The 23787-nt window shown below is 39.4% G+C and overlaps 1 protein-coding gene across 1 annotated transcript; it reads right to left on the reverse strand.

Annotated features, from left to right (window-relative positions):
* Positions 1-1546: 1546 nt before the first annotated feature.
* On the reverse strand, positions 1547-23428 carry CCNJ (cyclin J). Its single transcript, XM_082269195.1, has 6 exons — positions 23221-23428; positions 22456-22572; positions 17999-18209; positions 5728-6027; positions 5469-5628; positions 1547-2768 (listed from the first exon to the last, which is right to left on the reverse strand). Exons 2-6 carry the CDS (start codon positions 22522-22524, stop codon positions 2357-2359), a joined length of 1152 nt encoding a protein of 383 aa, XP_082125321.1. The 5' UTR covers positions 22525-22572; positions 23221-23428; the 3' UTR covers positions 1547-2356.
* Positions 23429-23787: the final 359 nt, after the last annotated feature.

The raw sequence follows: 23787 nt of genomic DNA on the forward strand, positions 1-23787 counted from the left end.
CTTTAGAACTACATGGGACAGCTGCAAGTATGTATAGTTCCTTTGCACTGGATCATTACCAAAATTTCTCAAGGATGGAGTAAAACCAATACATACAGTATACCTTTTATTTGGTTTTTGGTACTCTACTTCGCAATATGCTTCCTGAAAATATCAAACAACCCCATTATCCAAGCAGTTTATTTAAATAAGAGACCACAACATTTTAGGCAAAAAAAACATTTATTTAAAAAAAGTCTGAAGTGCATAGCACTCAATCAGAATTCTTTGTTGTGGTGTAATACTCCAAGAGTTTCCATATACCCCATCTGAATCCCACAACATTTTGGCTTGTATGCAAAATATGTAACAATGCATTAGAGTCCCTTCTTAATGAACAGCTCCTTAGTGAACATAGCTTTGGCTGCTTTGATAATCGTCTTGCGTACACACACACAAAAAAAAAAAAAAAAACGGGTGGGGGAGGATTATGCTACATAATAAATAAAGAAAATGTAGTGTCTTTAGTCTGGTCCTGCTGCCTTCTTAAAAAAAATAATAAAAAAATGACTATATACAAAATGCCAAGTACTGGATAGCATTTCTTTATCGTTCTATTCAACTTCAAAGAACATTTACTCCAGTGTTAGTAATAAGCTAGTATGTTCTAGAGTAGTTTTGTGAAAGGAAAAAAAAAAAAAATATATAAGAGTCAGGTTCACAAGACAGCTATTATTCAAGTTAGGACAGAGCTTTATAATAATGAGGTAGATAAATAAAGACACTTATGAAGTCCTCAAATTGGAATGTTATCTTATAAAAATGAGGATTTTTAGTGTTCCGGCACTTTTGGAATGAAAACACTTGGCTTTATTTAACAATGATATGTCTCAGCCTATAGCAACCAACCACCAGAGAGCCATTAAACCTCTAGGATGATTCAGCTTGTTTCGGATAGGCGATTACAGACTACTACACACCCCTGCTCTTGGCCTGAGTTTTCCTGTTAATAAGCCCCACTTTCTAAACACACTATGTAAATACTATGTCATCATGATCGGCAAACCCTATTGAATTTGCAAACTACATTAAGAAAAAAATAGTAATAAAATAGAATTTACAACTCTTAATTTGGACTCTGCAGCAATTGCTTTAAATAAAGTTTTCATTCAAATGACCAAAGGTTTCCCCCCTCTTGAAAAACAGGGTGTATCCCAAACCCTACCTGTAACAGAAAGTGTAATTAAGTCTAATTTAGAACTCTAAAAACTCACTGAACTTGCATCGGTATGGGAGAAAGCCTGCAAGAGTCCACTGATAAAATATTTTTCAGACGACCATACAAAGGCTGGATTTTACATTACTTTTGGTTGCTTTCATTTTGGTTTCTAAAGAAATAAAAAAAACGTATGAAACTATAATTCTATCTACACCATCAAAACCTTACCCACAACAATAAGAGGGTTAACTACCGAGGTCCATTTCACCCCTCTCATGTTATCATGCAGCATATTTATCTAGAACACTACATGATTTATACACATAAGGCGTTTTGATACTCTGAAATACGTTCCAAAAAGGGGCTGAAAAGCAGCTTAGATATCTTTTTAGACCTTTGTCTGACAAAAGCAAAACATTAAAGACATCTAACCCAGGACGGTACTAGCCACCAGCTAGCCAATGAATGTAGGAGCCAGACACAGGTTTCAAGGCAAGAGATATTCATTCCTTGACATCAAATGAAGGTCAGGAATTAGGCACCAGTGGAAAGGTCTGAGGACGCCTTGGTATCTTCTGGTCTATCTAGCTTCTGGAACTTGTCCAGCACATTTCTAACTCTATATTAAATAAAACACCAGCAGCATGAAATAGAGTTATATATTATTTCCCTGAGTTAGTGTGGAATATTGCTTTAAAAACCAAAGAGAAAAAAAAAAAAAAAAGATGAAGATATACTGTATATGAGGTATAATGGAAACATTTGAACATGAGGAGTTAGAATTGACCAGTACAAAATGCCATCAGTAACCGTACTTCAGATGAACAAGAACCATTGTGAACACGTTATAACTGGCCAGGCGGTTATGGACATGTTGCTAAAGACTAATACTGTATATTCTCCTTCATCACACAGTGAATATGTCTTCAGAAAGACAAGTTCCCTGAAGACCATAATGGGAAAAGCACTTGGTCAGACAGTTCTTTAGCACCGTTGAGTGGTTGGGCCTCTATAGGCTTTCAAAGAGCGCTCTCCTGCACTAGTCTCTATGGGGGCACTAGAAATACCCCAAAACAAAAAAGGAAAAAAAAAAAAAATGACTGTCAATTCACAGCATGTATTTCCAGAGCAGGACAAAGATGGTGGAGATGGCTGTCATCACCTCTCGAAGCACTGTGTTATACAAGAGTAGTGTCCATTCACTGGGAAGCTTCGGTTATAGGTCACCCCTATGCACGGTTTGACTTCTATAGGCACAGCAGCTAAAGAGACACTGGCAGCAGTCTGTATGTGTGTCAGTGGTTGGACACCAGTGGCCAGGCTGGACGTACACGTCTGGAGAGGGAATGCAGAGGTGTGAGCGGCAGAGACAATTTGTTGGCAGCTCGGCTGCTGAGGGGTTGGGTGGTGGAATTGTAGTTGGTGCTGGGTCTGCAGGAATTGGGGTAGGTGCTGCTGGACATGAGCTTGTGGTGTGATGGGCGACTGAGGAGGAAATATGCATGGGGCTGCAGAGTGGCTCAGTTGCGACTTGTGCTTGTTTGCCTCCTTCACATCATTGTCATGTGCACTAGAAAGAAGAAGAAAAAAAAAAACAGTAAGGTTATATAATAGTTTTGCATTACCATAGCACCATGGTCTTCTTGCATAAGGGGCCTATCAATTATTTGCCCACCCTTAATTCATAGATCCATTTTCATTCATGGAAGCAGTAGTAACAGTTTCTAATAATTAAGCAGCTGGACAGAAAAGAGGGCACTGTCAGGCACTCTTGATAAGTCCCCTTAGATCTAGTAATCCCAGCAGCACCGGAAGGTCAGAGCAGCAATGGGCTCCGGAGAAGGAAGATTTTGATGAAAGGAGGACGACACATCTCGCTAAGGGTAATGTCCCTTGTGCCAATTTTTTATCATAGGTAAACTTCAGCTTTAAGTTCTTGGCATTTTTTCTGCCAAGTGCCTAGGCCTTTTAAAAAAGGTGGACATTTTCAAAACTAAGTTTAATACTTCTAAAACTATTCTGTGAAATACCAAATTAGAAAAATAAAATTGCCAAGATTTCAGGAAAAAAAAAAAAAAAAATCAGAGCTAGAGTGCAGTGGACCCCTCATTTTTGTATAGTTAGCGATGTATTTTCTAGGACTTTCCACCAAATCATAAGTGGAATGAATGATTCTAAATAAGATCAGTAATAGCAAATGTGGAAAACCTGTTCTGTTAGCAGTCCACAAGGACACCATCTCTTTTGCTTATTTTGTACAGTAAAAACGTATCTAAAAAACATGCAGTCATGCAACCACCATGTGTATATACAGAGGTTATACGCTATGGCGTAACATGTAAGGGGCAGAGCTGGTGATGCAGGACGTCTGTTAGCATCCAGGGGATGCCTAGTCTCAGGAGGCATCTGTCATTTATGTGGGAATTCGCAGCCTTAAATGGGAGAGCCGTCTGTCATTCACCGACATGCTGCAGCCTCCATTAGTGATGCCCCAAAATGGGGGATTCAATTACTACATATGCTGTTGGGGAATGGCATACGCGGTAGGAACGGATCTGGAGAGAGTTTCTCAAGAAATCCGGCCACATCTACATATAACCCTTAAAGGACAGGCGCATAAGACCCATTAGCCATAGGTCAAATTGGGAGGTGAGCGGCTAATGGTAGTCACATCTGGTGTGTACAACTTGAGGAATATAGAGATCAAGTATTGAGAAGGTGATTTCTGGTGGAACACACATTGACTCTTTCACAACTACTTCACATGTATCGATTTGACATTGGATTTATATGAAGACTTGTTTAAAATGTGTTGATTATTTTCACATTTTCTGCAATATTTAGGTTGATCTTTGCCACTCAATTATGCAGTAAAAAATGCATCAAATTCATTACAGTGGCTATGAATCAAGAAAGTATGAAAAGTGCTACAATTATCACGACATCAAATGATGGGGTTCTGTTGCACCAACTCACCTGCACTTTCTTCCTTCTTTGTTTATATAGACCAATAACCCAGCAAAAACTACACAGATGATTTTATTTGCTTGCTACGGAGATATTTAAAGCTGGACTTCAGGCACACAGCAGATAAAACACATACGCAATAACGGTTTTACCTGCCAAAGGATTTCTATTTTGCTCCACACAGCTGGTGGGAGAAGAAGGGAACCTGGCCTGTTTCTGCTGCAGTTTTGCTTTCACTTACAGGTCTTCCTACACTTTTACCAGACAGTCAAAAGAGGAGCAGCATACAGATTAACAAATTTCTGTCACCATGCTCTCTACGAGCATGCTCCTTGCAGCACAGCACATCTGCATTTTGCTCCCACCTTTTTGAGTTCTGTTATTTGTACTGTACAGTATTCGGCAAGGAGGGCTAGTACAAAAATCCAAAAATGCAGGTACTTCCACTGCATGGGGGGGGAGGAACCCCACACACTTAACGTGTTTTAAAGATTACAGAATTGCACAAATTTGTGTAATTTTTTTCTGATAACTGCCTGGATTTGAGGAGACAGAGCCTTACTGCAGAAATTTAAAATCACCCATGTAGTTGAACCCATATTTATGAATCCTTTGACATAAAAGACCTTGATTTAAGGAAATTTATATATATATATATATATTTTATCTCTCTCTCTCATTATTTATTAGGGAATCGACCGATTATTGGTGGGACCGGTAATCGGAGACCGATATTCACTTTTTTTGAAGTATCGGTCACAAACTTGCCAATATGATCGATATTACTTCAAATGGTTGTACGGGAGTGATGCCTGCAGCTAGAAGCATATCCCTGGTACTGTTTAGAGCCAACGGTCTGCTTTCTTAAAATGACAACTGGTGTGGCTGAGCAGCCGCTCAATTGTCATTACAAGAAGAGGGAGGAAGGCACGCCCCCACACGGCTCACCTGGGTCTCTGGCCCCAACGGGAGACCCAAGTAACCAGCCGAAATGTACGCCGGCTGGCCGAAGACCCGAACAAAGCCGCATTTAGCTCTGTCGGGTTTCCAATGTAAAAACCTGGAAGCCATGTCATGACATCACTTCTGGGTACTGGAGCCTTTAAAAGGTGCCAGATTAAAAAAAAAAAAAAAAAAAAAATACAGCATTCAAAATCAGCAAAACTTGTCGTTTTGAATGCTTTTAGGTTCAGAGGGTGGCCAGGGAAAAAAAAACCATATCGGTCAATCCCATATAGTTTCTTTTATTATTATTATTAAGGCTTGTTGAAGGAGGGAAGAAAATTAAAATTCCTGAACTTACATCAGCAACCTCTCGATACAAGGCACAAGAACATCCCAGGCATACGCTGTAAGACGGTGGAGCCTTGTTGGCCAGGAAGGCGTAAGCCGCAGGATAATGCGGGAAGCTGCTACACATGCCGCTGCCACAAGTGATGGGAGGTAATTTAAAAATATGTGATCTATGAAGAAAAAAATAAAAAATACAATTACACATTTACATATTGTAAAGATCACTGGCACTCATCTCTAACAAGATAAGGGTATAACGCGTGCTGTACCTTGCAGAGACACTTCTAAGAAATAATCTGCATATTTTGCCATGTAGATCTTGGTCTTTTCTAAGCAGATCATAGGCCAGCCATCATGGAGATCAGTGTCATGGACAGCAATGGATAAGTAGTATTCTATAAAGTGGGCAGGAGTTGGGAGGCACAGATTCCAGTCAAATGTTTCCAGCAGCAGAAGCTCCATATGAAGAAGGTTTTGTTTGGTCAGCACCAGGTTCATGTTGGTCATACAGCCCAGACTGTTCAGCTGCTCCAGCTTTGGCACTCGATCTTCTTTGTCTTCAAATTTACCTGTAAAACAGATCGATGAGTGTAAGAAATGGGAGTTAATTCTCTTGTATAAAATAACTGTTAAACATACATGCCTGTACAGATCATGGAATGCACCTGTTTTTTACGTATGGATTGAGTGGCGACAGACATGAAATTAAGATACTTAAGGTTATCTTCCACAGTCCCCTGCCAACCTTTCACAGTAAATATACTGCGAGCAGGCAGCAGGTACTGGCACAATCACGTACGAGACAGCCTTATTCTGAGTTTGGGGTGTGCTTGCATGTGCCCCCTGCTGACCTGTGCTGTGACTGGACACAGAGCGAGTTTGGCAGCAGATTTCAGACAATGACTTCAGCTGAAATCCACTGATTGACTGTGTCCAATCACAGAGTTCTGTGTTTACAAAACACACAGAGCTCTGTGTACAGGAGGCAGCGATCTGGCAGTTTACTCTCCCTGAAAGGCAGAAAGAAAAAAAGAAAAGAAATCCAATGAGGTCAGAAAGTAAAAGCAGAACACCTTACAAACACTAACTTGTTAGGCACATGGTTAACCCCTTCCCAGCCAGTGTCATTAGTACAGTGTTAGTGTCGAGCATTATTACGGATCACTGTATTAGTGTCACTAGCGACATCCGTTTCAGTTAGCATCAGACTGCCCGCCACCCTATCACAGTCCCACTAAGTCACTGATCACCATCATTACAGTATAGCACCTATAGTTGCATGAAATTCTAAATTATTATATATATATATATATATATATATATATATATATATATATATATATATACACACACACACACACACACACACACATATATACATACATACATACATACATACATACACACACACACACACACACACACACACACACACAGTAATCCCCCGCTCCATCGCGGTTCAGTTTTTGCGGTCCCGGTAATTCGCGTTTTTTTTTTGTGATGTTATTTTACTATATAAATCATTAAAAATGAAATATTTTTGTGTTTTCCATAGCTCTTGCTATGTCTCTTAGTATCTTATGTGTTTAAATGAGTTTCTATTGTTTTAAAAGTGTGTTTAAAGACCTTAAAATGCTTCTACACGTACAGTGACAGTAAAATAAACATGCCTACAATGCATTTTAATCCTATTTCGAGGAATTTCACTTTTCGCGGCTGGGTCCGGAACGTAACCCCCGCAATGGAGGGGGGGTTTACTAGAAATATATTATATATATATATATATATATATATATATATATATATATATATATATACACACACACACACACACACACACACACACACACACGACTGTGCTATAACTTTTGCAAACAATATACACTGATTGGTTCATTTTTTTTTTTTTTTTTTTTAAAAACACCAAAGACATGTTTCAGAATGCAATTTTGACCTAAATTTTTGAAGCAATTAGATTTTATAAAGAGGAAGTAGAAAATATTGGGGTGCTTTTTTTCTCCCCTCTTTCCCATTTATATACTAAAAAACCCAGTGTTGACCAAATATGACCACGATAAAGTCCTATTCGTGTAAAAACAAAAACATTTCATTGGGGTACAGTGTTGAAAACCGTGCAATTGCCAGTTTAAATAGCACAATGCTGAATAGCAAAAAAATGTCCTGGTCATGAAAGGGGGGGTTGGGGGGGTAAAACCTTCTAGAGGCCAAATGGTTAAATTGGGGGGGGGGCTCAGTATGCAAATCTTGACTTGGAACTGTGAAGTCTGAGCTGTAAACTCCTCGTTCCTGAACCAACATTTGCAAACTTGGCCAAGCATTCTATTACAGGACCAACAGCAAAAAAGCATAGGGTAACCGTTCAGAATTCTGACCCCAGCACTGCAGGCCAATGTGAACAGATCAGAAAAAGGGAAAAAAAGAAGTTAAGTGCATGTACAGGCAGTTCTAGGTGTCTACATTTCACATTGGCTGGCATTTTCTCATTTTTTAATACATTTTAGGCTTGCTTTAAGCAGTACCAGACAGCTATAAAAAGCAGCAGATTAACTTGTATATTTCAATGACTCAAGAAGAAGCTTATCTGCTATGTGGCTCTAATTTTCTATTTTAACATTCTGGTTACCCCCCTAGTTGCCTAACCAGCTGATTCCATTTCAGTATTTTCTGAACAGGAATTGGATCCTGTAAAATTGCCAACTTGTGTGTGCCCAGGTTCATACACACTTCTCGTTTGGCACATAGGTTGTAAGATAGCCCTTAACACACCATGCATGTCTTACATAGAGCATGCAGGCATTTTTTCAGCAAGCACCAGTGCAACACAGTGGTTCAAAGATACTCCATAGGAAAGAAGGCAATCTACCCTCTTCTTTGCATTAGGACTACACTGGGCAAGGCTGTCCAATGCAAATGGTGTGAACAGTCTCTAAATGCTTCTACCGCTGCAGGCTAAATCTAAATACCAAAAGATAGCTTCGTTGTTGTCTTGGATAGTTTACAGGTTTACCACGATGGAAGAATCAGCCTTCACAGTTATTAAAAAATACTGCTGTATCCTCTTTGACAAAGTACAACTACTAAACTGCTACTTAGAAATGCCTTTGTATGAAAGTGACCTTTAGAAAACAAACTAATGAGAAGCGGATTCCTGAGGCCAGTGCTCTGCTGCTGCATTATTTATTGTAATCTGCATACGTGAAAATGCATGCAATGAAATTCATGACAATACATTCATTTTGTGTGCTAAAAAGGGAAATATATTCACCAGTATGAATGCTACCGATGTGTACAGACCCACTGAAAGTCACTTAGGAGATGACATGGTGGTAAAGTGCATCATATGATTGTCATCAACATGCAAATTAAAAAAAAAAATAAATAAAAATAAACCACATAGAGACTGGTGCTATGCTAGATAATCCGCAATCACATCCCCCCCCCCCTTTTATTAGGCAGAGCTAAATCATAGGAAGCAATTTACAACATAGTAATAATAGATCCAGATATATGATTTTACTGCTCATCCAGTATGTTCCAGTATGGCCGTCTAAAAGGGGCAATTGGATTAGCTGTAGTGGACAAGAGCTGTTCTTTTCTGTGCAAGCTTTATAAATAAAACTGGACTGCATGAATAACACAATTGTTCTATGAAGACTTGCCAGAGTAGAAGAGGCAGATGTCTGAGCACTATTAGAAATCATTTGGCAGGTAAACATTTTGTGTGTACATGTCAGCCGTCTATTTAACTGCCTGGAGTTAAAAAAAAAAAAAAAAAAAAAACACACCATAAACCTTTGGAAACTAATCATAAAAAACAGTCCACCTAAAGCTGAATGTAGATTGCTTTTAAAAAATAAAATCTGTGCAGCAGTATCCCCTTTTCCAAGAGTTCCAGGGCCAGTCAACTTTTTTTTTTGCACCTTTTTATTTATTTAGAGAAAAAAAAAAAAATTTGGTTTATTAATTTTTTTTTTTTTTTATTTGGACAGTACAAGTGGTGCAACAACATGGGGAAAACAAAAGCCCACATAGTTTTTACACTTTGTAAAAAAAATACAAAATTACAACTTCCCCACCCCAATCCCCTTCTAATTAAGCTGGCCATCAATAGATATTGGCCAGTTCACCAGGGACTGGCCAAGATTCAAATCTCTGAGAAGGCTGAATGTACCCAGGTTTATCCATCGATCGACCTGGCAATAATGACATCAAAAATCTGACATGCTGGTTTTACCCAGCAGCTATAGGTGCTAGCAATAATCATTGTGTTCTCAGGCCCCCCCCACCCAAGAGAACAATAGCTCCGTGGGAGGGATCCCCCCCCTACTAATCAACATAGATTTAGACCCCGTTCACACTGGGGCGACTTGTCAGGTGACCTGGTCGCCTGACAAGTCGCCTGCCATAGAGCAGCACAGGACCCGTTCTAATAGGAGTGACACAAGTCACTCCAACTTAGAAAAAGGGTCCTGTACTACTTTGGGGCGACCTGCATTGACTTCAATGATATGAAGTCCGTGCATGCCGCGCCGAGGTCACGGTGCGAGCTGTGCACCGCGACTTCACAGGTCTCCCCGGGAAGTGGGGTCGCCTGTATGTGAACCGGCTCTTAGTCGATGGAAAAAGCAAGTTATTTTTTTTCATGCAACCCGTGGCTGCAGGAAAGAAATCACACCATCTATTATTTTTCTTATGCAGGCCATACACAGGTTATATTCCGAACAAATTTTCTTTAAAAAAAAAAAAAAAATCAGAAATGTTGTGCGTCAGATGGTACCACTAAGCCTTCAAATGTCACCTCATGTTGCTATAGAAAAGAATTTGTGGCTGGTAATCTTTTCTTTCTGGAAATTGTATTTTCTTTCACCCATGAGCATTTCTTTTTCGATTACAATTCTTGCATGGATTTTCTCATCATCGATTAGAAAATTGTTTTTCAAAAAATTCCATTATGCCCGATAACTCAGATTTGATGACCGCAAGAAAATTGGCCATTGTTGCAGCCCACTAATGGTGCAAAATTCGAACAAAAATTCTTAGATAAGATTTTCTAAAGAAAATTCTTTCAAAATTCAAACCGGTCATCTTAGTTTAGTAGGCTTTTTAAGTTTAGTTTTTTGCATGTGCAAAAGTAAAGATACACTTAAAAAGTTATACATTAACCTCATTTTCTCTTAACTTAGAAGTTTTAAACGTGTTTAGTTCTCTGGTACGCTATCCTCATGCCCAGATTGGACGTTTATTAACAATCCTTTGTAGAATTTTACTACTATTTGATAGATACAAAACAAAAGTTAGAGGGGGCGAAAGCATTTTAGTAGTAGAAGATAACCGCTCAAGTGATGTGGGGACGTTTTGTTAAACCAATCTTGGATGACCCTGCCAACACCACACAACTTGCCAAAATTTTATTTTTTTCAGCTTTTAGAATATATTAGCCAGTCGGGAGATTTGTCCATCTATGCTGTTTATCAGATTTTCTTCATTCAGCCCGTTGGCGAAAAGAAAAAATTTGAATGTATTAGACTAGACTTCCATTTCAGAAACTTTACAGTTCATAAGCATCGTTTATTTTGTGAAGCTCTGTGCAAACGGCTGGAGCTATAAAAATGCTGTATAATAATAACTTCCAGCACAGGGCAAATTATGGGCTAAAATCAGGGCTGGACAAATTTGCTTTTAAACCAGGAGCCATGTTTTTTGTAACCAATAAATCATACAGGTGGAACATGTAACATGTTCCCCAAAGGTGAACTTATCATTTAACCCTTTTCACAGTTCACAGCCAACATATACACATACACACACAGAAAGCAGGCACCCTAGAGAATAAAATAGTGGTAGTTCCATTTTTTTTTTTTTTTTTTTAAATGTCACATATTACCGCAAAATTTCACCCAAAAAAATGATTTTAAAAAAAGGACAAACGCAATAATTTACTAATTTTTTTGGTAAAATATTAAGGCCAAGGTTGCTCCGAGTAAATAGATACCAAACATGTCAAACCTTAAACATGTCAGCACCCTATATTTTCCATAGGCAACGATTTAAAAGCCCCTTATATAGTGCATCGGTGTAGTGTTACGAAGGAGGTCTGATGCTAGAATTATTGCTCTCATTCCAGTGTGCGTGTATGTGGGCTCCAAATTTTTTTTTTTTTGGGGGGGGGGGGGGCAGCTGAATTTTATGTGCTTAGGCCTAACTTGAATTTTTTTTTTTTACAATAAAAAAAAAGGGAATAATTAATTTCTTTACTTAACTCTTTTTTTTCTATTACATAGGGGACAAAAAGTCCCCCATGTGATGATTTTTTTTTTTTTTTTTGGGGGGGGGGGGGACAGGTTTTCTTTAAAACAAGACATCCAGGGTCTAAAAGACCATGCATGTCTTCCCTGTGCTCCACTCAAGCAAATGCACTGCACATCACACTGCATTAAATTATTTCCCGGCCTTGATGGCCAGTGAAACTGTCAACAGTGCCGCTTCTCTACCCAGTGGCACTGGTAGATGCTGGTCCCGGGCCGGCAGATGGGCAAGCAGGGCCTGGGAAACATAGTGGCGCGTGCAGCATGGCGACCTGGTGCCTGGGGTTTGACGAGCCCTGGCTTAAATCACAAATCTTAAAAACAGTTAGAAAATCTAAGTTGCCATTGTGTTGCATAGTGAATCTTTGCCAAATCTACAATGTCAGATATAACATAGGTGGGTAATACAATACAAATAAAAAGAACCAATGACAAGTAAATATAGTATAGTAAAAGGATGCGAAAGCATGAAATGATGGGGGATTGAGCACCGCCTGTACGTATATGCTGTTAATATATGGATGCACATTCTAGCCTTTCAAGCAAAACTAGATTTTCCTTTATGGAAGTTAAAAACCTGGAGTACTAAGAATGGTTAGCAGGATCAAAAAGAAGTCCAAGACTAATAAAATAAAAGACACAGGAAATGCTGATTGTAATCTAGTAAAATGTGCTGCCGAGGTAATTAGTGAGCGCAGATGGATTTATATTGCTTTTACCTGCACATCTTTCAAAAGAGCACAGCCCTTAGATCTCCAGATACAAGCTAGCCTAGTGAGCAGAACTCCATACCACCACCCAAAATCCATCATGAAGCATGCATAGAATACACACTTCAGGAATTATTTACATAAGTTTAAGCACAGACAACCACATGCCGTTATTAGGAGGCATTACCACAAATCCTACAATATATTCTACAATTGACCTTTACCAAAACCATATAATATGAGGTTAAACACTTTCACTTTTTATGCAATCAGGCAGACCCTTCTAGCTGAAGGTAAATCTAAGGGCTCTTTCACACAAGCGGACCGTTCAGATCCGCCTGTCCGTTTTTTGGGCGGATCTGAACGGCCCCCCCATGCATCTCTATGGGGCATCGGATGTCCGCGGAGATATGTCCGCTGACACCCGATCCGTCAAATCTGGACGGATGGAAACCCCATTTTCCATCCGTCCAGCGGATCGGATGAGAACAGACCGACTGTCCGTTCCCATCCGATTCCCCCATAGAGATCTATGGGGCTGTGACAGCTGTGTCTCCGCACACAGTGCGGAGAACAGCTGTCATTCTCCTGCTCAGCGGATCGATCCCCCGCTGAGAAAAGCGGAGTCCGTTTGACGGACACACTGTGTGAAAGGAGCCTAAAAAGGAAATTGAATAAAATGTATGGCCAGCCTTGCCCCAGATCAACACATGGCTCCTCCACCAGACAGTACTATTTAGGCTGCAGTCCACCTGATCCCTGTCTGAGAGGCTACCCATTTCATATTGGGGGTCTGTTCAGGGGAGTAAAGGTGCAGTGATACGCATCTAAACATTCTTTTGTAAGAAAAAAAGATTGGATGGAAAGATTACAAGATTGGATGGGAATCGGTTGGTCCCATGTAGGTCACCTGGGATGCGGACATTGTTTCTAATGCCTCGTACACACGCAACGATTGTTGGCCGACCGATCGGCCGTCTTTTGTCCAGTGTTGTTGTGTTGGTTGAAATGTGCTCTAGACTGCACACAAATTTTTTCGGCCAACAACAACCAACGTCAGAAGTGATGTCATGTGCTGGTTTACTTTCCGTGTGTTTTTTCTTCTCTGAGCATGCCCAGTCTTGCTCATCTGATTTTCGTCTGCCGAAATCTGTACTGACTGACGAACAATCGGCCGTTCTGTTGACGGTCAACAAAAATTTTATAGCATGCACACCAGATTTTGTTCGGCCGAAAAGTCGCAGTAGGTTGTCGGAAGCATCATACTAACAAGCCGACAATTGGCCGATCGAATGTTGGCCGAAAATTCACAGCCAACAATCATTGCGTGTGTACGAGGCATTAAGCTTTGTACATACACAGATTATCGGACTAATTTTCATCCGTTTTTTAGTTGCATGCTAGTCTCATGTCGAAAGTGAAAAGGTTACTTTCATAGGAAAATTCCCATACGACAGAATTCAACTTCAGATGTGAGGTCATGTGTTGAAGTGTTTTATATGTATTCTTTAGTTTCCGAGCATGTGTAGTCTTTTTTCCAGACGAAAACTGTACATCAAAAATCAATCAAAAACAAAGAACGGACGGTGTGTTCACGTACGATAAAAATTTTATACAGTTTTTGTTGTACGAAAATTCACAATTTGCTGTCGAAAGCACTAACGACTGGAAAATCTACATATCGTTTGGACGAAATTTTACTTCTGATTTTCTTATTGTGTGTATGTTGTGCATATTCTGTACCCATTGGCCTTTTTTTTTTTTCGGTATTCTTTTTATGGATCAAATTTGGGCAAGGTCTATTATGCTTTGTACCATCTGATGTCTAGTAACAAAAAAATATATTTCTTGAGAAAGAAGAAAGGAAGAAGTAGTGCAATGATACAACCAAGAATTTCACAGTGTATGAATGACTTTTCTTGGTTAACAATGCATTTGTTTGTTAGCAGGAAGCCTGCCATTAACAGGAAAAAATAAAATATAAATAAATGAACACTCTACAATTTTCCATGGTTCTCTAAGGTCTTCTTATTTCAATCTCAGCTGTTATCAACACATTTTAGCACACAGGAGGTCCATCTCTTTTGTCTCCGATTTTGCAACAGGTGGCAACTTGCCTCTTTAATGACGGACACGTATCACAGATTCAATGGCTGATTAAATGCATGCAAGGAACCGATGGGATGCAATTACATATAGATCTTGTATACCTTTCATGTGTTAATAATTAAAAAGGATGGACTTGACAGCTCCCTCTTATGGAGCTGTAAATGGTCACATGCATCTAGCATAAGGCCTGTTTCACACCTGTGCAGCTTGTGTTTTAGCACACGTCGTTTTTTTGATGAGTTTTGCATTTTTTTTAAAGTTTTTAAAAAGTGGAGATGTTTTTGTTGTTGGGCAGAAAAAAAAAAAAAAAAAAGACGCATAGGTGTGGACCAGGCCTAAGACCTGGTTCACATTTCTGCGATGCGGGAATGCTGCGAATATGCAGCGTGTTTCCCGCATTGCATCCGCTCCCCTGGCAGTTCACACTGCCATATGCGATACGCAGGGGGTGTAAATTAAAAAGTTAACGACACCCCCCATTTTCGATCGCATATCGCAGTGCGATCTGTAAGTTCGCACAGAATCGGATCGCACTGGTGTGAACCAAATGCGATCCGATTCTGCTGTGGATAAAAAAAAAAAAAAAAAAAAAAAAAAAAAAAAAAAAAAAGGGTCATGTGCGTGTTTAGTGCGATTGCAGTGCAAATTCAGCCATACAAACTGTATGGCTGAAAATTGCCCAGCACAGAGATCGCATGTAATTTAGGAGCAGTGCGCTTCTGAATCACATGCGATCTCTGTGATCGCACTAATGTGAACCGCCACTAAAGAAAATCCCCGCTTTGCCCATGTAACAGATTTGCTTTAATGCCAGTACCAGAAATTGCCAGTCTCCAGCATATGGGTGTTCAAAATATATATATTTTTTTTTGATTTGAATAAATACAGGTGTATGGTTATCAATGGGGACATGCACACAGGTGCGCAAACATATACTGCATCCACATCCGAAACTGAAGAGTTGTGTCTGTGGATATGCATTTTAACGTGCTTATTATGAATGTAAATGAACATATACATCGATGGAAAATGTGCATTCTGGTATTGAGAAGGAAAGAAAAAAAAAAAAAAAAAAAAAAGGCGGAGGATATAGAACTACATTTGTACACATTTAAAAACATGTATCTAAAAAGGCAAGCTTTATATTTTTTTTTTTTCTATTAATATTCCGATATATAGGTGGTTCTATCTATAGATTAAGAGATGGAACAGTAGCTCGGGTACTTTACAACAAGCCCATCACTGTTACATGGTGGCAGACAGAGCCTTCAGCCCTGCGTAAAATCAAGCTGGAATGGCTCAGAGCTGTTTTTTCTATTGTTTTCAGTTGCTAAACTGAGTTGCAGGAAGCAAGGGAAAAAAAAAAAAAAAAAAAAAAAAAAAAAACGCATGTTCAGCTGCGGAGAGGGAAACTTAAGGCCCATACACACGTACCGATCGTCGGCCGAAAAGCTTTGGCCGACGACCGATCTGCCGATTGTAGGCTTGTTAGTATGATGCCTCCGACAGCCGTCAGCGCACATTCTGCCGACAAGAATCTGTCATGCAAGCATTAAAATTTTTGTATGCCGACACCAGAGCGGCCGATTGTTCGCCAGTCAGTACAGAATTTGGCCGACAGACCGCAGATTTGCAAGACTGGGCATGCTCAGAAAAGAAAACACAGGGAAAGTTAACCATTACATGACATCACTTCTGCAGTCGGCGGAAAAAATTCTTGTGCTGTCTTTGCACTTTTCAAAAGACACCGACAGCCCGGGGACAAAAGATGGCCGATCGTTCTCCGACGATCGGTACGTGTGTACAGAGCTTAAGTTAGGCCAAGGTAATAAAAAAGAAGTGGTTGAGCCACACATTTACCGCTCCCCTTAATTTGCAAAGGAAGCCGGATGGAGCTCTATTACTTGCCGTTGCTGTGATGCGTGGCCAGAATTATGTCCCTGCTCGTGTTTGGCAGGTGGTATGAATGCAACTGACAAGCAGCTGAGTACATAGCACATGGTTGCAGCAAGCACTGATATGGATTTAAAAGGATTAAGACAAGAGGCGAGGAGACATATCACCTCCTCACTGCCTGGCAAGTACCCTCAAAAAAAAAAAAAAAAAAAAAAGGATCACCACACATCTCCCTTCAGAGGTAAATGCTTACGTAAATAAGTCCTTTACCTGCCACCTTTCTGTGTATGGGCAAAGAACAGGTTGATGTTAAAGGATAGGCTCACCTTTAGTAACATGTTACACCCGTATTTAACATGCTACATGTTACCATTTAGTGTCGGTTCACACTATGGCGATCCGACTTCGGGGGCGACCTGTGAAGTCACCGTGCACCGCGACGTCGGCGCGACTTGCATGGACTTCACATAATGGAAGTCAATGCAAGTCGCTCCGATGTCGCCCCGCAGTAGTACAGGAACTATTTTCTAAGTCGGAGTGACTTGAGTCGCTCCTATTAGAACAGTTCCCGTAGCACAGAATGGAAAATGACTTGTCAGGCTGACCAGTCGCGGTAGTGTGAACCGGGACTTCGCATCCTTCCCCTCACCCCATGCGACAGCGGGCAGGGTTTTTCTCCCTGCACCCAGTCACATTTTGAAATTAACACAGCTGTGCGGGGCTCTGTCAGCACAGCCGCATCCTTTACTCATAGTGATCTGTGAATGAATAAACTACATGTCCCATCTTCTACCACAGCAGATGGACTTAAAGTATCAATTTACTGAGCGCGCTAATCAGCACTCTCATAGTTCATGCCTACAGCTGAGGAACTGCCTACCTGTATAGAGACCTATAGGCAGTGTATGCAGGAGCCTGACATTGCTCCCATAATCATGGGTGCAATGCTCTGCAGGTTCCATGTCTAAAAAAAAAAAAAAATTTAAAAAAAAATTAAAAATGTCAAAATAAATAAATGCACGTATTTTGCCCCTCAAAATGATGTACATTTATTTATTTATTTTTAGGGATGTTGAACTTGGCCTTTAAAAAGGAAACATGCAGCGACTTTGTACTTTCAGTTTTGATAAGAGCTTAAAAAAAAATTATTATTATTATTAATAATAAATAATAATTCTGGTTAAAATAAAATATTGCATATTATATAGATTTTCTTTTTATTTGTAGTAGAGAAAACTTGCTGATGGAATTCCACCAGTCTTTGAGGCACCTTAGCCCAAGGCTGAACACATGACTTTGCACAGATGACATGACAGAAGGTCAGTGTTAATAACAAAGTTAAATTCTGAAGTTTCAACTGGAAAGAGAAGGAACTCCTCCATATAAACAAGTCAGGACACAGAAAAACAAACATATTGCAAGTTCACATGCAGAACTTAAAATTTTTGGCATTAGTAAAAAAAAATAAAAAAAAAAAAAAAAAAAAAAAAATAGCTTACTTGCTAAAAGCAGACAAGATAATGCCACAATATGGAGCTGTTGGATAGAAATATCATATCTGTCCATGAAGAGGTCCAGCAGGTACACAGCGAGGTGGCGAGCAGTCGGACACAATTTAAACCGATTACTGACAATAGCTATCAAGTCTGCAAAGTAGCGTCTTAGGTTCAGCTGGGGAGACTGGCCTTTGTAGGACGGAAGCTTCAATTCCTAAGTAAACAGAGACAGCAAAATGGTAATTTGAGCTTTGCAGACAATTGGATAGAATACATTAACCTCTATCACACAGATCTTTCCGGCATTCTTGTACAGTAATTAACACAAAAAAAGTTTCCATCCATATTGGTGTCTATTCAGTTCCGTTAGTTTTTTTTTTTTTCATTTATTTTTGTTTTTATTACTTTTTAGAAATTTAAACTGATTGTAAACTTCTTTTTTTTATTATAAAGTAATCCATAGAACTGATTTAATCAAAATGCAGGTAGGTATTACTATTTAATACTGGTATGATTTTTTTTTTTTTTTTAAATAAAACTAACACAAGTATCCAATATCAATGTAATCCACTGCACTACAGATTGTTCTTCTTTAGCTTAACATACTTACTAGTCCAATGAATTCTGTGTGGTCTGCTTTCACCCTGCTCTCCTGCTGCAGGTCCCATCCCACCCCTACATCTTTATGATTTACGTCACCGGGAGGCGGCTGTCTCTTCCTGGTTCCCAGAGCCAGCCCCCCCCACTCCCCCCAATTGACATGGTGGCAGATCTCAGAACATGTGTGAGAACTGGTGTGTGTTTACATAAATGGCGTGTAATAAAATATATAAAATTTTATTATTATTTTTTTTTTTATTTATTTCAGAAGGGAGAAGATTAAAATTGCAGCACAGCAAAGACATTTTTGAGTAAAGCCCTGTACACACGTACCGATTGTCGGCCGTAAATATTCGGCCGCCGACCGATTGTAGGCTTGTTAGTATAATGCTTCCGACAGCGCATTTTCGGCTGAACAGAATCTGTCGTGCAGACTTTAAAATATTTGTTGGCCGTTACCAGAACGGCCGATTGTTCGCCAGTCAGTACAGAATTCGGCCGACAAACAGCAGATTAGCAAGACTGGGCATGCTCAGAAAAGACAAAACACACGGAAAGTTAACCATCACATGACATCACTTCTGCAGTCGGCTGTTGTTGGCCGACAAAATTCATGTGCAGTCTTTTGCAGTTTTCAACAGACACGAAAGCCCTGGACAAAAGACAGCCGATCGTTCGGCCGACGATCAGTACGTGTGTACGGGGCTTTAAGATCTGCTTTACACCCACCAGTTACTAAAGACATCTACAGCTTACACACGGTTCTCCTTAGAGCATCTACGTTTTCTGGCGTAATTGTAATGCGCGCATTTTCACGCTTATGCACTCACGCAAATGTGCGCAAATTTATTCTAGCGTTCTTGATATTGAATTAGCATTTTGCCTCATTTTAGCGTATTCGCGCGCATCAGGCGTAAATTACTGACCAAAAAAATGCAGATTTTTCTATTTTGTTCTTACTGAAGAATACACGGCGCTCATTTACGCGGCTGTGTGCATAGGCACATTAAGAATGAATGGGCTCTATTTTAATTAAAAAAAACAAAGCTGTACTGAGCATTTTTAAAGCTGCAGTGTGCAAGAGGCCTTAGCACAAATCAATTAGGCCTGTAGTATCCAAGTTGACCCTGGATGCAAAAAAGAAGAAGAGGAGGGTGGGTTAACTATATTATGTCTAGGGTGAAATGTCTCTGGAGACAAAAATAACAAAAAAAAAAAAAAAAAAAAAGTTTAGATTATTGATTAAAATGGCTCAAATATATTTTTACCATAAATTGCACAAAGTAGAAAAATGACAGTGTTAACAGTAAAAGAGCAGCAACTCCTAGCAACCAATCAGAAGGCGGGTAGTAGAGATTATAGAACATTATTCACAGTAGAGAAGGAAAGCTGTATTGTGGATGGGATTGTTTTTGGCAGCCAATTTTTACTTGTATTTAAAAGATATCAGTAAACATTACTTGTACCTATGCAACTAAAGCAGCACAATGGGTGCACTCACTATACACACACTAGGTCATTGTTCCAAATAAATACAATTTGACTCATCCTACACATGCACCAAACTTTCCAACAAGCACCCCCTTATATTTTAGCCTTGGAAATGTCTGAGGCTCTAATTGAATTGTGCTGATTATATGACAAGACTCTGCTCTACAGAACAATTCAAATTAATTAATGTGGGCAACCATGGCAACCTAATCCACTCAAATGGGTGCTAGACCAAATGAAGTGTCGGGACTGAGCAAAACAATACTTTACTGAATCTAAATGAATATTTACTGAAAATAAGGGGCCATATTTCCAAAACATAGCAATAATGATAAACTGCAGACCCTCCACCACCCTGAAAGGGGACACTTGTAGCAAACACAAGAGGCTTTTGCAATCGCTGGCCACTTTGCTGCTTTAAGGAACATCCCCCCTCTCCTGCTGTTGAATAACAAAAGGGATTTAAACCGTGAAAATCTATTTGTGGTAGCACCCCAGAGCCTGCTCAGAAAGTATTTTCAAACACATATGCCCTAAAGGAAACTGCAGGCTCCCTGCTACTTAACACCGGAGTGTGAACAGAGGCATGGGGAATTGACCAGCTGGCTTCAACTTAGGAGCAGCCAGAAGACCTACATGACAATGCAACACCAAGGATCTTCCCCCTGAGCAACATCACAGAGAAGACCAAAGCCACAAGCCATTCACATCACCTCTGCCTCCCCCCCACACTGCCATTAGAATTAGACACTAAAGAAAAAAAAAAAAAGTGTCAAAAGTTAAACTTACAAGAAAAAAAATAAATACAAAATAAAAATGCTAAATTAAGAAAAAATAATAATAAAATGTCAATAATAATAATAATTTAAAAAAATTCTACACATTTTAGTTTTTTTTTTTTTTAAACACTTAAAAGATGTTATGTTTAAATAAAAAAAAAAAAAAAAAAGTATATACACACATACTTTAATATTTTAACATAGCATATTTTGGTGTGAAATAAAAACCAAAGCAATTTTTTTTTTTTTTTTTATTTGAACATAGCATCATTTAGTGTGAAAAAAAAAAAAAAAAAACTAAAACCTATAAAATATATATATATATATATATATATATATATATATATATATATATATATATATATATATATATACATACATACATACATACATACATACACACACACACACCTTTAGTGGTAAAATAAAAAAAAAAAAAAAAAAAAAAATGTATGCTAAAATATGTACGTTTGAAAAAAAAAAAAAAAAATATATATATATATATATATATATATATATATATATATATATATATATATATATATATATATATTTTTTTTTTTTTTTTTCTACAATTATCACTTTTTTTTTTTATTTTTTTAAGACGACGTACATATTTTAGCATACATTTTTTTTTATTAATTTTACCACTAAAGGTGTGTATATATATATATATATATATATATATATATATATATATATATATATATATATATATATATATATATATATATATATATATATATATATAAATAAATAAATAGATGGAATATCATTTATAATTTCATTGTGCCACTACTGTGATCTAAATAGTATTAATACTTTTATGGTGATTTTAAATATGGTTTCCATAAATAGGTTTTTAATACAAACAAAAATAAAACTTGGTTGATGTGACTTCAATGAAACGGGTATACAGAACACTAATACAAGGACGAGCGGTTACAATTTATTCCCCCCCCCCCCATTTAAAAAGTTGCAGTAGAGTTTAAAACCAGCAATTATAGCCTGTAAATGTACAAATTAAGCAAGCTGGTGACACAAATCGCTGCATTTTCTTCTCACAAGTTGCAGCAGAATTTAACACTACCAATTATAACCTGTAAATGCTATTATTATTATTATTATTTTTGATATTATGTGAGTTGGCGATACAAATGGGTACATTTTTTTGCATTCTCAATTCACTGTTAAGTTTGATACCGACAATTATTACTTGTTTGCGTTCAAATTAAAACAATCTGGTGACACAAATGGATTATTATGCAAGTTGGTGACACGAATGGATACAATTTTTTGTTTTTTCAAGTTGCAACAGTTTAATACCAACAAGAACTAGTAATGTATATGTAAAGCGCTGCGTAAATTGACTGCGCTATACAAGTACCTGAAATAATAATATTGGAGTAAGCCGGCAACACAAATGGTTACAGGTATTATTTTTTTGCAGTGGATTTTAAACAATTATAAAACTGATTAGGTAAACTTGTGACTTTTTCTTCCAAAGCTGGGACAGATTTTGGGATCTCAGAAGTGAATTGATACAATTGGATGGTGTCCCTTTGGATCTGATGAAACATGCGGGGGTACCTTATAGCGGAGCGCCTGGTGGATATCGGCAGCCAGCTGGCCCTTCCACCACAAGCCTTCCAGCTCCATGGGCCGAGACGTCAGGAGGTCCAATACTGGGAGAAGAAGAAGTTCAGCCTGGAAGACAAGGCGGTGAGTTGAGTTTCCTCCATGGGCTATAAAGGGCCGGCCCCTGAGAAGTTTCCATACAAAGGGCCCATCACATCATCAGAACTCACTCTCTACCAAATCTCTTATTTGCATTTCATTAAAATCCCACCAACAGAGGTTTAACCCTTCCCTCCCCACCCACAAATCTCATTAAAGGGTTGATGGGCAGGAAGGAGCGGCCAGCTAAGGGGATTAGAGGAAATGATGGGATCCCAGGGATAGGAGAGGGATCTTCAATATATAAAAAGTAACAATGATTCCCTCCAGTGTCCAATTAGATGTGAGCATTGCAATCACATGGTTTAGATAAAGATCCCACTGCTATTAATGTAATCTGAGGGTTAAATGACATTTTGCAGGATGAGCTCAGTGATTGGCTGAGCAGACTGGGGTCACAGTTGTTATATGATAAAGTCCCATCCCGCTACAAGGCTGCAGATAATAATAATAAATGAGATGATGAGTGCAGGGACCACCGATGTCATGTAATGGGAAGTACAGGGGGTGATGTCCATGAAGGTTCCCAGGCTGCAGCCAACAAAGCCCCCCCGCCCGCACACTAACATTCGCCCCCCGTGAAAGTTCCCCATGCCTCCCCTTCCCCCTCCGACCGACCTCGCTCACTAATCAGCTCCGGATCGCCGCTCACAGGCCAAGCGCATCTCGTCCGCCCAGTCACCGATCCCCCCTGTTCTGCTGGCCGGCCCCGTCCATCAATCGGCCAGGCTCTCCCCATCCATTGTTAAAGGGCCGAGCTTCACTGACTGTATACAAAGCCTGCGCTCGGACCCATGCCGCTGGAGGCCTCCGCCAATGGCAACGCAGCTTTCAGAACAGGCTTCTGGCGTTCACCAATCACCGCGCACCTCTCAGACTAAGTATACAGGCGAAGAAATGCGCTACCCGCCCTTCGAATAGGTTTGGGTCCTCCGGAGCACCGTAGCCGGATTGGACTCTACACATCTGGCTACGTCACGGCTTGGGGCTGGGGGATGTACAGGCGGGGGGCGTGGAGAGGCAAAGGAGGGGAGTGGATTGGTCTGGGAATGTGTGGGTGGGAGGCGTGGAGGGGAGTGACTTGGGCTGGGTAATAGGTGAGCGGGAGGTGTGAAGTACACGCCTCTCCTTTACCTCTCTCCACGCCCATACCTGCATATCCCCGGCCCAAGCCATTCTCTTCTC

The sequence above is a fragment of the Pelophylax lessonae genome (assembly GCF_965119305.1).
Source record: "Pelophylax lessonae genome assembly, chromosome: 9".
Taxonomy (NCBI): Eukaryota; Metazoa; Chordata; class Amphibia; order Anura; family Ranidae; genus Pelophylax; species Pelophylax lessonae.